The sequence below is a fragment of the Schistosoma mansoni genome, chromosome 4 (genome assembly GCF_000237925.1).
Source record: "Schistosoma mansoni strain Puerto Rico chromosome 4, complete genome".
Lineage (NCBI taxonomy): Eukaryota > Metazoa > Platyhelminthes > Trematoda > Strigeidida > Schistosomatidae > Schistosoma > Schistosoma mansoni.
Genome location: NC_031498.1, coordinates 9,491,127 through 9,504,380, shown reverse-complemented (window position 1 = coordinate 9,504,380; position 13,254 = coordinate 9,491,127). Strand labels below are relative to the sequence as shown.

The window sequence follows — 13,254 nt, the reverse complement described above, 5'->3', positions numbered from 1 at the left end:
GAGTAAAGTGCTTCTCGTATATTTTGTGCCTTTTCTCTCGTGTTCAAGTCGCTGTGTAGATTTAGCTTGTGGGTTACGAAACTAGCTTAGGATCCGGATATAGCGTTCAATTAGCAAGACTTATCATGTATAAAGGTAATCCATGGCATTCAATTACTTTGAAAGATAGTTCATATGATTTGCAGAATCAAGAAATATCAAAAAACACCTGATATCATTTTTGACTCTCGCTTGAAACTCCTTAAAAATGTCCATCTACTATCATATACTAAAATTAAATTTGAAATTTTCTTAAGTATCAGCTTGTGTTGAAATTCGTTGACAAACTGAATAACATCTATACTAAATTAGCCTCGTAACTAAATAAATAAATCGTACATCAGATAATCGAAAAACTGGACAAAAATATCTCATTGAATATCTTTTTTCGAAGTGTAGTGAACGAGAACACAAGAAGGAACAATCGAATATATTTGAACACAAAATTACAGAACATCTTAGTAAAATCTGAGAATCATACAGTAAATAATTTGCAAAATGTCAACTAATTAATTGTCTCAAACTTAACTGTTCCTTTTGCAAATGTCAATCAATCGTCTCAAACTTCATTGTTCTTTCGTTCCCGCATCAATCAATCACTGTTCTCGTTTTCTTTCCTTTGATCTTAACCTTCTGCCGCCAGACACGTCACTTTTGGTTGATGATACATACTACTGATATCTATGGATATCAGTAGCAGACACCATAGAAGTAACTTACAATAGTTATATTAAAATAAATGAAAATTCATATTTAAATTATTAGTATCTTTGATCATTGATTTCTTAAACGGTAAAAATTCAAATCAACACGGAGAACGCCAAGTCAATCACACTTGATGGAGAAACTTTGGAAGATGTGGGATCTTTTACGTACCTGGGAAACATCATCCATGAATAAGGAGGATCGGATACAGACGTAAAGGCGAGGATTGGCAAAGCAAAGGCAGCATTCCTACAATTGAAGAACAAATGGAACTCAAAACAACTGTCAACCAATGTCAAATTCAGAATCTTCAATAAGAAGGTCAAGACAATCCTACTGTACGTAGCTGAAACGTGGAAAACTACTACAACCATCATCAAGAAGATACAAGTATTTATGAATAGTTGTCTACGCAAAATACTCAACATTGACTGGCCAAATACCATCGGCAACAGCCTTTTATAGGAGAGAACAAACCAGTTTCCAGCTGAAGTGGAAATTAGGAAGAGACTCTAGAAGTCGAACGGACATACATTGAGGAAATCAGCAAACTGCATAACGAGGCAAGTCCTAACTTGGAATCATAATAGAAAATCTTAGAAATATTCATGTATTTTTGTGAATGCTTCTTTTTTACTGACTAACATTTATAAGAACAGCTATTATGTAAAATTATAAATTTCTATCATTTTAACTTAAAATTAACTATAAACTATGGTTATAATTATAAAGAAATGTCTATAAACACTTCTAGTGACATGGATCTTTCTTCAGTATGACGGAACAGTACAAACTTGTATTATTCTTTATAATTAATGTAATGTTGATGATACTATCTGAATAATTTATATTATATTCAAAATATTTTAGAATGCCTCATTTACTTGTGACAGCTAAACATTTATCATCTCATTGTCAATATCTTTGTAAATTACTTAAAAAATATTGTCCACAATTTGATATGGATGGAGTTCGTAATGTTTGGATTGTAAAACCTGGTGCAAAATCAAGAGGGAGAGGTGAGTTATTGTCGTTGTCTTTTACTTTATTTGTAGTTTTACTGATCAGAAGATTAGGTTGTTCATGTTATGTAACGAATATACCAGTAATAATTCTTCAACTGTTCGTGACATATAATAGCAATACTAATTGGTTGATTGGTCTTTTATGACAAAACGTTTGTTGTTCATACGGTAGACAGAATTATTTTACACGTAATATTCAGGCGAGTATTGGATTTCATGTAGCTTAAAGGTATGATTTATCGTGGAAGAGTGTTCAGATAAGTCTATCGCGGAGAACTTGGCAGAGAGAAGAAACGAAATAGAATGTAAACAACTAAAATGGATTTACATTTGATAACCGAAAGAATAAATTATAATCATTAACGGTAGACGCGTGAAATCAAGAAAATCTGAAATTCGAAACTAGAAGACAACAGAGTACTGTTGCAAATGAGTAACATATTTAGATTGAGTATATACTTTACAATGACCTTGGGAGATATAGTATAAAACTGCGTATTAATGGATAAGATTAGTAATGAAAGAAAACCAAAGATTGCTCAAAGCGTAGAACATGAATCCAAGACTTACTATGGACTTTTAGCTCATAGTGTAAATTAAAAAGCAGGATTTTTGAAATCTTATTAATTTACCTAAATAATTGTAGGGTTTATCTTATTTGAAATGGATGTTGCTTGTTTAGCGTTTATGATTACACTTACAAGCTTAGTTTTATTACATTTAAATTACTTTTACTCTTTGAAATCGAATGAAGCGTAAATTATGATAGGTCATGGGAGTATTTAAAAAACTTAGGTGATACATATTCAAAATTGAAATAATTTTTTATTATTTCCATAAATTTATTGCAAAATTATGTAATAAAATGAAACTGAATAATTCTTTACAAAAGTTTAAAATTGTTGTATCCCATAGAGAATAATGAATGGTAACTTTGAGGACTATTTATGGACCAATATGATATGTTTATTTCCTATTATATAATTGCTAAGTAACCAAACTATTCATATTCATATTCCCTTTATAATAAGCTTTATTTTGACCTATAGACTATTACTGTACGATTTACCATTCTTGAGTTATCCCTAGTCTATCAATTACTGTTCCCCCTATTCACAGTCACATTTGGTTAAATCTTGTACAAATGTTATTTTCTATTTTATGGTACGATGTGGTCTGTTTGATTGGTATGTAAACCCAGTATGTTTTGTGAATAATGATTGATATTGTAGAGGCTATTATTGGTGTTCTGGACTTAACTGTCTGGGCTAGGTAGAAAGCAGAACTGATAAGTACTCTAGACTGCTCATACGGTTTCTCGTGTATCATTGCTCTGATCGATAATTCACTCCTCTCTAATTTGCGGTCTTATCACTCATACATATAAACAGGGCAAGTACGCACATCACACGATATAACAAAAATTTGTTATTCATTCATACAAAATACCTAGTATCATGTAATTTGTACTTTAATCATAAGAAGTTTGTACTAAACCCATTGTTTAATTCATCATCCATATATATTATTATAGTAAAACAATGGATATTGTTAACCCTGAATAATTATTGATTTTGATCTGCCTTTTGTATTTTTTTAAAAAGGGTTTTTTCTCTCTCTTCAATATATTTTTTTTTCAAACTTAGAAACTTGCCCATTAACGATTATTTAAAACTTTCATTTACCTATCTGAGTCTACAGTTTATTTTACTTATTCTTTTCAGGTATCGTTTGTCATGATCGATTAGATAATATTTTAAAAATTGTACAAGGTAGTGTATTTCTTACTGAATCACGTTATATTGTACAGAAATATATTGAAAGACCATTATTAATATATAAAACAAAATTTGATATTAGACAATGGTTTCTTATAACTGATTGGGCACCATTAACTGTTTGGTGGTATCAAGATTGTTATTTAAGATTTTGTTCCCAAGAATTCACTTTGAATGATTTCAGTGAGTAAGTTTAATTTGTACATTAAATATATAAGTTAAAACGAAAAAAACTTTCATATTTATTTATTTCAACCATATAGAAATACTTAATTATGTCAGTTAAGAAAAACTCGTAAACCTGTTATTTGATGAAACTCATGGTTTTCTTGAATAACTCCAAACATACTGAATGTAGTAATAACTTTATATTTTTTCACAAATAAAGACCTTTTTAAAGATGGTTCTCATGACGATAACTGTTAATCAATTGTTAATTGAAACAATCCTCTTACCTTTCGACTATTATGGTCACATATTAGAATACTGCCTAACTTTAGTCAGTGTTGAAAGCCGGTTATTATGGATAGCCCTCACACAAAACAGTGTTGTTTATAGTCGAGCTTGTGCTTAGTAGATAAGCTACAATAGATTTTTCACATTTCAATTTTTCGGAATAGAGAATGTTATGTAGCTTGAAGGCTAAATAATAATGGCACGAGTTGACTAGGAACGGTTGACATAAATTACGTATTCATTAAATAGTTGAAAAATCTTTGGAGTCTTGGCAACAGGCCTTTGATAATTTGATCATGAGTTCAGATGACACTCTCAACTTGTCACATACAGCTCCCTTCATGGTTTTGAAGACAGAAAGTATGAAGATTTGAGGGGGATAATATTGATTCATTTTATTTCATCGGTTTCATATCAGCTGCTTACGGCCTGAAATATTTAAAAATGATAATTTTGAAGTGAGTTGAAAATGCTGACATACATGAAGTTGGTTGGACGTTGTTTTGATTACAAACCAACATTATACCTCAAGGATGTAAATACATTTACTAGACTTAACAAAGACACTAGAAAATATATATGTAGAAGAACATTCTACAACACTGCGAAGAACAAACAATTAAATGGCTGGAAATAAGTGGTCACGTTATGAACAAACGCTTACAATAAGAACCAGATGAGTCAAGCTCAAATGGTTTGGGAGAAATTTATTCAACCAGAAGAGAGTAGGGAAAATGATGTAACGGTGCAATCAATCGAGAGAAATAGTTGAAAATAATTTTATGGTGTAACAAAATGCTATCTAGTAAAAGAAAGGTTAACAACTATTTCGTTTTGGGCACAGATCAGGTTTTTGATTACTGATACTAATAGCCTCAGGAAACTGCAGAAAATTAAAGCTTGGCTATTCAGTAAGTACTTTGAAAGAGTTTAAGGTATTGACTTGATGTCCAATATCCAATAAATGTCTACGGGTTGTGCTATTTTAAAGTACTTCCAAATGGAACATATCCAAAGAGTCAAAGATAAGTTCTTTCTCTTCAACCAGTATAGCTACTTTGATGGGTGCATGTAAATACATGAACACAATTGGCCGTAATATAATGGGAGTACTTGTTAACCATTAACTGAGTTTTTGACCATCTCACTGTATTCGGTAATAATAGTTTGGCTGTCGGGTAAGTTCTATCAATGCAATATTGAATCCTCTTTTTTGCCTGGCTGTGTTTAAGGGGTGTATTTTTAATTATCTTCAACCCATTGTTCAATTATTTCATTATTAAGCATTTAATTTCAGTTCTACTCTGTCTTAGAACTTTCTTTTTTTACATATAATAGTTGCATAGAGCATTTTATTTCTTCGTATTACTTATTTTCATCTGCTGCTACCCTTAACTCATGGTGTTCTCTTGTTTGGAAATAGATTGAAAGAAAGCTAGGGATAGCCAACGGAAAACGTGTTGTCAGTCCAAGAAGACATTGACTGTTGAATTGAGCCATGCTGGTTGATACGGACTACCTGGTTGGGGTTTGTGTAGTCATTGTAACCAGTGGCTAAAGAAGTTGGTTGACATGGTTCAGAATCAGTAACAGTAGCTTAGATGCAACCACCCCTTGTTAATCCTTAGATCATGAGTTATAAAATTATTTTGTGCCTTTTATCCCGAGAATTCATCCACACTTTTCGAATTGTACTGTCTATGTTTAATGTTTTCTCCTGGTACCGTTACTATTCCTACTGTGTCATCTATCTTGAAATGTTTATCTCAGTGTAAAGGCTTGAACCGATGCACATACGTGCCAGATTCTGCGTCTCTAATAACTGATTCGTAGTAACTTTATTTGAATCTCTCATAAATCATTCCGATATATGTTCATATTAACTTTTAACCAGATTTTTATAAGTATTTTAAACTTTATCAGTAATTTTGACACTAAAATATTATCAGGTTGTAATCAACAAGTGACAACGTGGCAAAGTAAAAAATAAATCCATGTTATTCAACTCAAACAGTCGCTCTATGTTATTTTCGAGTTAACTGGAAGAAACTATATATGCAAGTTGGTGGTTGGAGGTAATCGACAGTAAACTCTATAGGACTGAAATATATTTACAATTGATTAATCCCTGAGTAGTGACTAGTGCCATGCACATAAGGTCTCTGATTGTGAAGCTGGGTGGTGCAGGATTGAATCTATCAGGGAACCTCAGATTCTCCAAGATTACAGGTAAATCTTGCTGATGGGTTTCATCTAAAAGGAAACCTAGGTCAAGTATTTCCTGGAGACAACTCACAACCACAATTTTACGTCTCATTATAGTGAACTCAATGTCAAGCCACTTAGACCAGTGGTCACAATGTAACTGGATCAGTAGAGTTCAATTAGCACAAAAGAAGTACTTGTCGTGCATGACACTTATTAATGATTGGCGAATTGTAGATAAAAAACAAATCATTAGAACTCCTACTATTTTGCGATATTCAACCAAATGTTACGTTTTTTTCATCACCCATTTGATTTGTTCCATATCTTTCTTCTGTTTAAAGATCAATACATCTTTGTAACAATTGTATACAACATAAATATAAAAATGGACCTAGATCATCGAAATTACCAGATGAAAATATGTGGACCTGGGAACAATTTCAAACTTGGCTAACGTAAGTTGTAAACGAAATATTAATATTTAAGTTCTATTCCTAACACGACGGAAAAGATTCATAGTTCAGAAGAATGGTTTCTTTGACAAAGTTGTAAAACTCTCAGTATTTGTTTAATGTTTGCAAAACAAATTATTATTCACTTATGAATCAGTGACCTGTTAAGTGTTAATGTTTAGTTAAGGATTGATCGTTCTTTTATACTCGATTAGAAGTAAATAGCATTTCTATATAAGAAATTCCGTCTAAATTAGAGCTAATAGTTTCACAGTATTTGAGCGCCGAGTTGATGTAAGACATTAAATAGGAGATTTTACAAATATATTATTCCTATTTAAATAGCATTTCATTTTTTATAGTGATTTAACTGTTATTTGGGAAACTTATATTCGTACTGATCTGATTATGAGAACTAACAATAAAAAATGTGTTAATTTACTTCATTTATAGTAAGAGAATAATCATGTTGCCCACTAACCCATTTAACTGAATATCGATGCTGTTTCTATGGTCAAACATCTAATCCTGTGTACAATCATGGCCACATACAACTGAGAAGGTTTGAACTAGAGTAATATGTTTCTTAAATCCATCGTAGATCTTCACTTGCTATCAGTCTATGATAAATGATTACCTTTCAATTATACAAATATCCAAAATACCATATTAGAGGACTATGCAATTCAATTTATTGAAATTATATATATCATATTTGAGCACATAGACGAAGGTGATGTAAATATCACGTTCAGTTTTTGTGGAAGAGATTTATAAACAAGACTCAAATTGGAATTTGTGAAAACTGTGGTCTATATATTTAATTAGAGATTTAGTTTGAATGAATTACTAATTAATCTATTCATCTAAAACAATTTTATAAGATTAAGATTAAAATTTAGTTAAACTAAGTTTGTGCTGATGATGTCGTTCAGAAGGACGATGAAAGCTCCACGGCCAAACCATCCAGCTCAGAGAACAAAACTCCATCAACACTAAGTTTATCTTTGTATTATTTCATAAGATTTCATTATTCATTTTATTTATTGATATTTGAAGAAACCGGTTTTTCCAAGTTTTAAACATGTGTCAATTATATAATTCAGTCTTTTTGTCTCAAAGATAATTTTAAAGATATCATATTACGCTCGTTATATCCTGTGGAGATTTATGAATGGTAACTTTGAGAACTATCTATGAACCAATATGATATGTATATTTCCTATTGTATAATTGTTAACTAACTAAACTATTCATATTCGTGTCCCTCTTATTATGAGCTTTATTTTGACCTATAGACTATTATTATTCGATCTACCATTCTTGAGTCCATTAATTACTGTTTCCCCTATTCACAGTCACATTTGGCCGAATCTTGTACAAATGTTATTTTCTATTTTATGGTACGATGTGGTCAGTTTGATTGGTATATGAACCCAGTATGTTTTGAGAATAGTGATTGATATTGTAGAGGCTGTTATTGGTGTTCTGGACTTAACTGGTTGGGCTAGGAAGAAAGCAGGACTGATAAGTACTCTAGACTGCTCATACGGTTTCTCGTGTATCATTGCTCTGATCGATAATCCACTCCTTTCTGATTGACGGGAATCAGCACGTTCATATATTAAAGAGGGCACGCACTCAATCGATGTAACAATGCTTATGATTGATAAATAGCCTATTTACTTCGAACGATTCATTAAAATTAATTATTAGTCACAGTTCATTATCTGAGCTAAATAGTTTAACTATTGAGCTTTCATTAAGCCTACTTTAGCAAGGGGCTGAACATGTTGTCCAAAAGAACAATGAAACCTCTAAAATTAAACCATCCAACTCAGAGAACATGACACTACTAAAAGCATTCATTAAAACTATAAATTTTCTGCATTATTTCAACAATTCTTTATTTATTTAACACTTTATGATTATACTAAATACAGTGAACAAGGTCAACCGAATTTATGGACAGAGAAAATTCAACCAGCAATGAAAAATGCTGTTCTAAATGTACTGTTATCTTCACAAGAATCAATTGAACCTAGAAAAGTAAGCAGTTCATTGTTTATTGTTTAATATGCAGCTTGAACATTGTGATTTACGTACATCTTACATTAAAGTAACAATTAGAATTAACAAATTAGCAAATAGTCTCTTTAAACTATTTTCTTTAACAGTATGTTATTATATTTGTTGTGATATTTTGTGCTTGAATACTTCAAGTTATCTAGAGTACATATCATTCTCCAAATCATTTAACATTAAATTAAACTATTGAAGGTATCAATGCCAAAGTTGGGCTTGATAGTTTCAAATAAATTGAACATTGGGTAGAAAGTTAATAATAAATATATTTTTTATTATATCCTATTAATTAGGAGAAATTGTATTTCTGACGTTACGTAACTCAGTATCAGCTACTTCTTCAAAATAAATTATTCTACTCATTGGGATATAACAAAAATATATTTATTTTTGAACTATTGAAGTTTATTGAGTTTACTATTTATTTCAATGTACAAACAGACTAAAACATGCCACTAGGTGATCTCAAAATATAAGAACCTTGAACTGTATAACTAAAATAAATTAAAAACGTGATCAAAATGATTCTAAAATAGTTTAAGTATGGAATCTATAATAACTAGGTATTATTTTCTGATTGTCCAGACATTTAACCCCTAAATATAATTCTAAATAAAAATAATATATTTTTAATACCCGAATGAGTAGAAAAATTAAGTTTTTTTAAATTTTCTGATGTTTCGTAACTCAGTCAAAGCTGCTTCTTCGGAAAATAAATTTTAAGAAAATAAATAATAAATACACAATAGACATGACAAGCTCAGGAAACATTAAGAAGTATTTTATCCAATCAGTGTTTGACTAGAAGTTTTACTAGAAACAGCACGATAGTAAAAAGTCACATGTAGAGTTTCTGATTGGCTGATTACTATGCTGCTACTATGTTTATTAGCATCCCAGAATTTTTAGGAAAATCCAAGGTCTTCTAAAATACTATAAAACACTATAACTTCTGTATATAAATGAACTTTTGGAGTAAAGTGCTTCTCGTATATTTTTTCACCTTTTCTCTCGTGTTCAAGTCGCTGTGTAGTCCTAGCTTGGGGTTTATGAGATTAGCTTAGGATCCGAATATAGCGTTCAATCAGCAAGACTTATCATCTAGTTTATTTTTATGGATATTAAATTTTTCTAAATATATTTTAAATTTAATATTATTTCATATTATTTAATTATTTATAATAACTTATCGTTTGTTTTTGTTTTAAACAAAAATGGACTTATAAGGTCATTTTATTCATTAATTAATTTCTTTTTTGTTTTCTTTTTCTCTTTCAAAATTTATTACTCATTAAACTGATTAATAAATAAGTTAATGCGGTAAATTAAATGTAATTCAATTTATTAATTATTTTAATTGTTTTCTTCTCTTCTAATATAATTAAATAGTAAAGGAATTGTTTTTATTATTCAATTTTACATTTTTTTTTATAAAAAATTTAATATATTACTATGGTTACAATGAAGTTAGTTGATTCGAATAAACTTTAGTGTTATTCATATTTAAAAGTGTTATCTTGACCTAATCTTATAAATAATTTTGTTAATGTAATTTTTAAAGTACAACTCAATGAGTTGATCATTGGGTTTTTTTCCGTTCGTAAACTTCACTATCATCTTTTTAGTTGAACCAAAGTATATGAAATGTAGTCTCTAGGTAACAATCTATTTAGTGTTTCAAAGACTTACCAATGATAGATAATTATAAATGTTTAACTAATATATAAATATATATAAGTTAATTTCGTTTATTTCGTTTGTTTACTTGGAACTATTATAAATTAGCGCATAGTCTAACTCTTCACAGTAATGTGATTAAATTTGTGGATTATACCAGCAATGGGTTCTTTAAGTTAAGGGTTGAAAACACATATAGCTGGATATATGTGACGAACATCTTGCCGACACCGTATTTGATACATCTTGAGAAAAAACCAAGGTAGCCAATGTATACATGCCAAGATTTTGTTAAGTACGCAATCACCAAGTTTAGTGAGATTTCCAGTGTATGTAAATCATTTTGATTTGGATCATGAACCGATTGATGTTAGACCACCATTGAAAACCTGGAAGCACTGGACGGCGTCTCGTCCTATTGTGGGATTCCTCAGCAGTGCGCATTCACGATTCTGCTTTGTGGTGTTCGAACCCAGGGCCTTTAGTTTCGCGCGCAAACACTAAACCCTTTGACCACCGAGCCTGCATCCAGCAGTGTTAACATTTGCTCACTAGTGACTAGCTTCGTGAGGGGATTCTCGGATTTCTAGTGAGAAGTGGTGACCAGCGAAGTCAATTCGTGTCAAGTAAAGACAAGTATCTACCTCAGTACAATGGAAGATGGTCGTGCAATTTCGTGAATTGGTTGAGGTTAGACATTAACACCATTGGATGCCGGCTCAATGGTCTACAGGTTAAGCGTTTGCGCTTGAAGGCCCTGGGTTCGAACACCGCGAGAGGAGTCGTGTGTGCACACTGCGGAGGAACCCCACAATAGGACGAGACGACATCCAGTGCCTCCAGGTTTTCAATGGTGGTCTAATATCAATGGGTTCATTATCTCAATCAAAGACATAATAATCGCCACAATCCCATATTAGTATGTAAATCAGTCAACACGCTCATACGTACTTCCCCATATGGATGAAGACTGATAAGGATATAGTTCAGCAACATAATCCAGGTTTATGGTTTTAAGCACTTATTTTCTTCTTTTGAATAATTGTTAATAACTGAATGATCTTTATGGACAAAATATTTCTTTGTAGCATGTTTTACATGTCTATCCCCAATTTTCTTTACAATTATCCTACTAAATAAATGCTTTCTTATGAGTTTTATTAGCTTATTTAGCTATTTTACCAGGTAAACACACCACGGTCATACAGAAATTAATTTTTTAGAATCTAAACCAAATCTTCAAAATAAAATGAGTGTTTTCGTTTTCCTACAGCGTTTTATATTTTACTAGTGAAATAGATGTACGTTAATGAAAATTTATACTGTCATCAATGCTTCATTTTAACACATGGAGTCGATAAGCCTAGCGCAAACATCTTTGTAATGTGGTCATGAATATTGAATATAATTTTATAGTTAGTGGGATCATAGAGATTTTTACTCTCACGGACAGAAATGAAGAGTATATATTTCAATGTTAGGTGGTTAAAAGCAATCAGCAGGTGATAGTCAACTTGGATTTCATGTTATTTAGGAATGTTAAGTGGTCAGAGGCAGTCAAGAGGAAAACCTGGGCTTAGGTTTCGTGCTAGTCGGCACTAATCTACGAGGCCCAGTTGCAACCTTTAGGGAGCTAGTGCTTCTTCGTGAATCCGAACCCTAGTCACTCAGCTGAAACACTTCCACTAGACCATTCGCGATCCAACTGACATCATCCCGATTACCTCCAACTACCTAACATCTCTAAATAGTGCAAACAAAGTTGAGTTAGGAAAACGAGTGTCCACATTTCAAACTGGTGGATGGTATTTAGTCAGTACTGAAGGACAAGATGAATATGACATAGGTCACTACTCAGTAACCAATTAATTAGAAATGAGAATATTGAAAAAGATACATTTGTATTCTCAACGGAAGTGGCTTCTTACAGTAGATCATTCGCAACATGAATAGCTCTGCAGTATCATCTATAATCGTGACTTTGTATGAAATGGGTTTGGATTTCATAATGAATGTCAACTGATGTAGTTAGCCAATCAGACGTAGCCGAATGAAGTCGCTTGATGACAGTCAAAAGTGACCTGAGGGATACCTGCATATCCTTAGCTAAAAAAATTTACTGTTTTTCTAAGGCGTATATATATATACACGAGTATTCGCGCATAATACTTGTCGGCCCAATAGACTTCCTTTTCCCCTATGGTCTTCTCGCTCAAGTAGTTAGTTGAGGATGGGTTAGTGTGTATCAAGTTATGTATCAACATCAGATCTCGGACACTTCACATCATAACATCAACTCCCTAAAGAATGTATACAAATCACTTTTGACTAATACCAGCTAGCTGGAAACTTAGATCTATGACTCTCTGTCAATTGTCACCAATAATCTAACTTCAAATTAAGTGTAACTAGGTTTGTGAAATTTCAACCGACACCGATGACTAGCTAACATAACACTGGTCACTACTAAGTAGGAATCATCAGTTTGTCTTTTTTTAAGTATCACAACAACTTGTTGTTAGTATTATTGTTCATTTTTGTTCATTTTTTTCGATACTTCAATATTTTAGAATTGTTTTGGTCTATATGGAGCAGATTTTCTGCTAACTGACAATGACTACAGAATATGGCTTATTGAAATTAATTCAAGTCCATGTATGTCACCGAGCACATCTGTTACAGCTGTATACACTGCTAGTGTATTAGAAGATACTTTGAAAGGTAGTTTATGTAATACTTTCTGCCTTATTTTATTCTTTCATTTTGTCTGATAAATGAGGAATTATTAACAAATTCCTTTTTTTCAAAGTTGAAATCATGAGTCAATTG

General features: G+C 31.7%; 1 protein-coding gene across 1 annotated transcript in view; it reads left to right on the top strand.

Moving 5' to 3' along the window:
• Smp_158370 (tubulin tyrosine ligase-related) overlaps window positions 1–13,254 on the top strand; it is a gene marked incomplete at both ends in the record, with an annotated part of 42,039 nt that overhangs the window by 21,080 nt on the left and 7,705 nt on the right. The window contains 5 exons of the mRNA XM_018796756.1: window positions 1,638–1,763; window positions 3,494–3,734; window positions 6,553–6,666; window positions 8,607–8,712; window positions 12,996–13,146. Of these exons, the coding sequence (XP_018651866.1) occupies window positions 1,638–1,763; window positions 3,494–3,734; window positions 6,553–6,666; window positions 8,607–8,712; window positions 12,996–13,146 (738 nt within the window). The remainder of the gene's footprint in view (window positions 1–1,637; window positions 1,764–3,493; window positions 3,735–6,552; window positions 6,667–8,606; window positions 8,713–12,995; window positions 13,147–13,254) is intronic.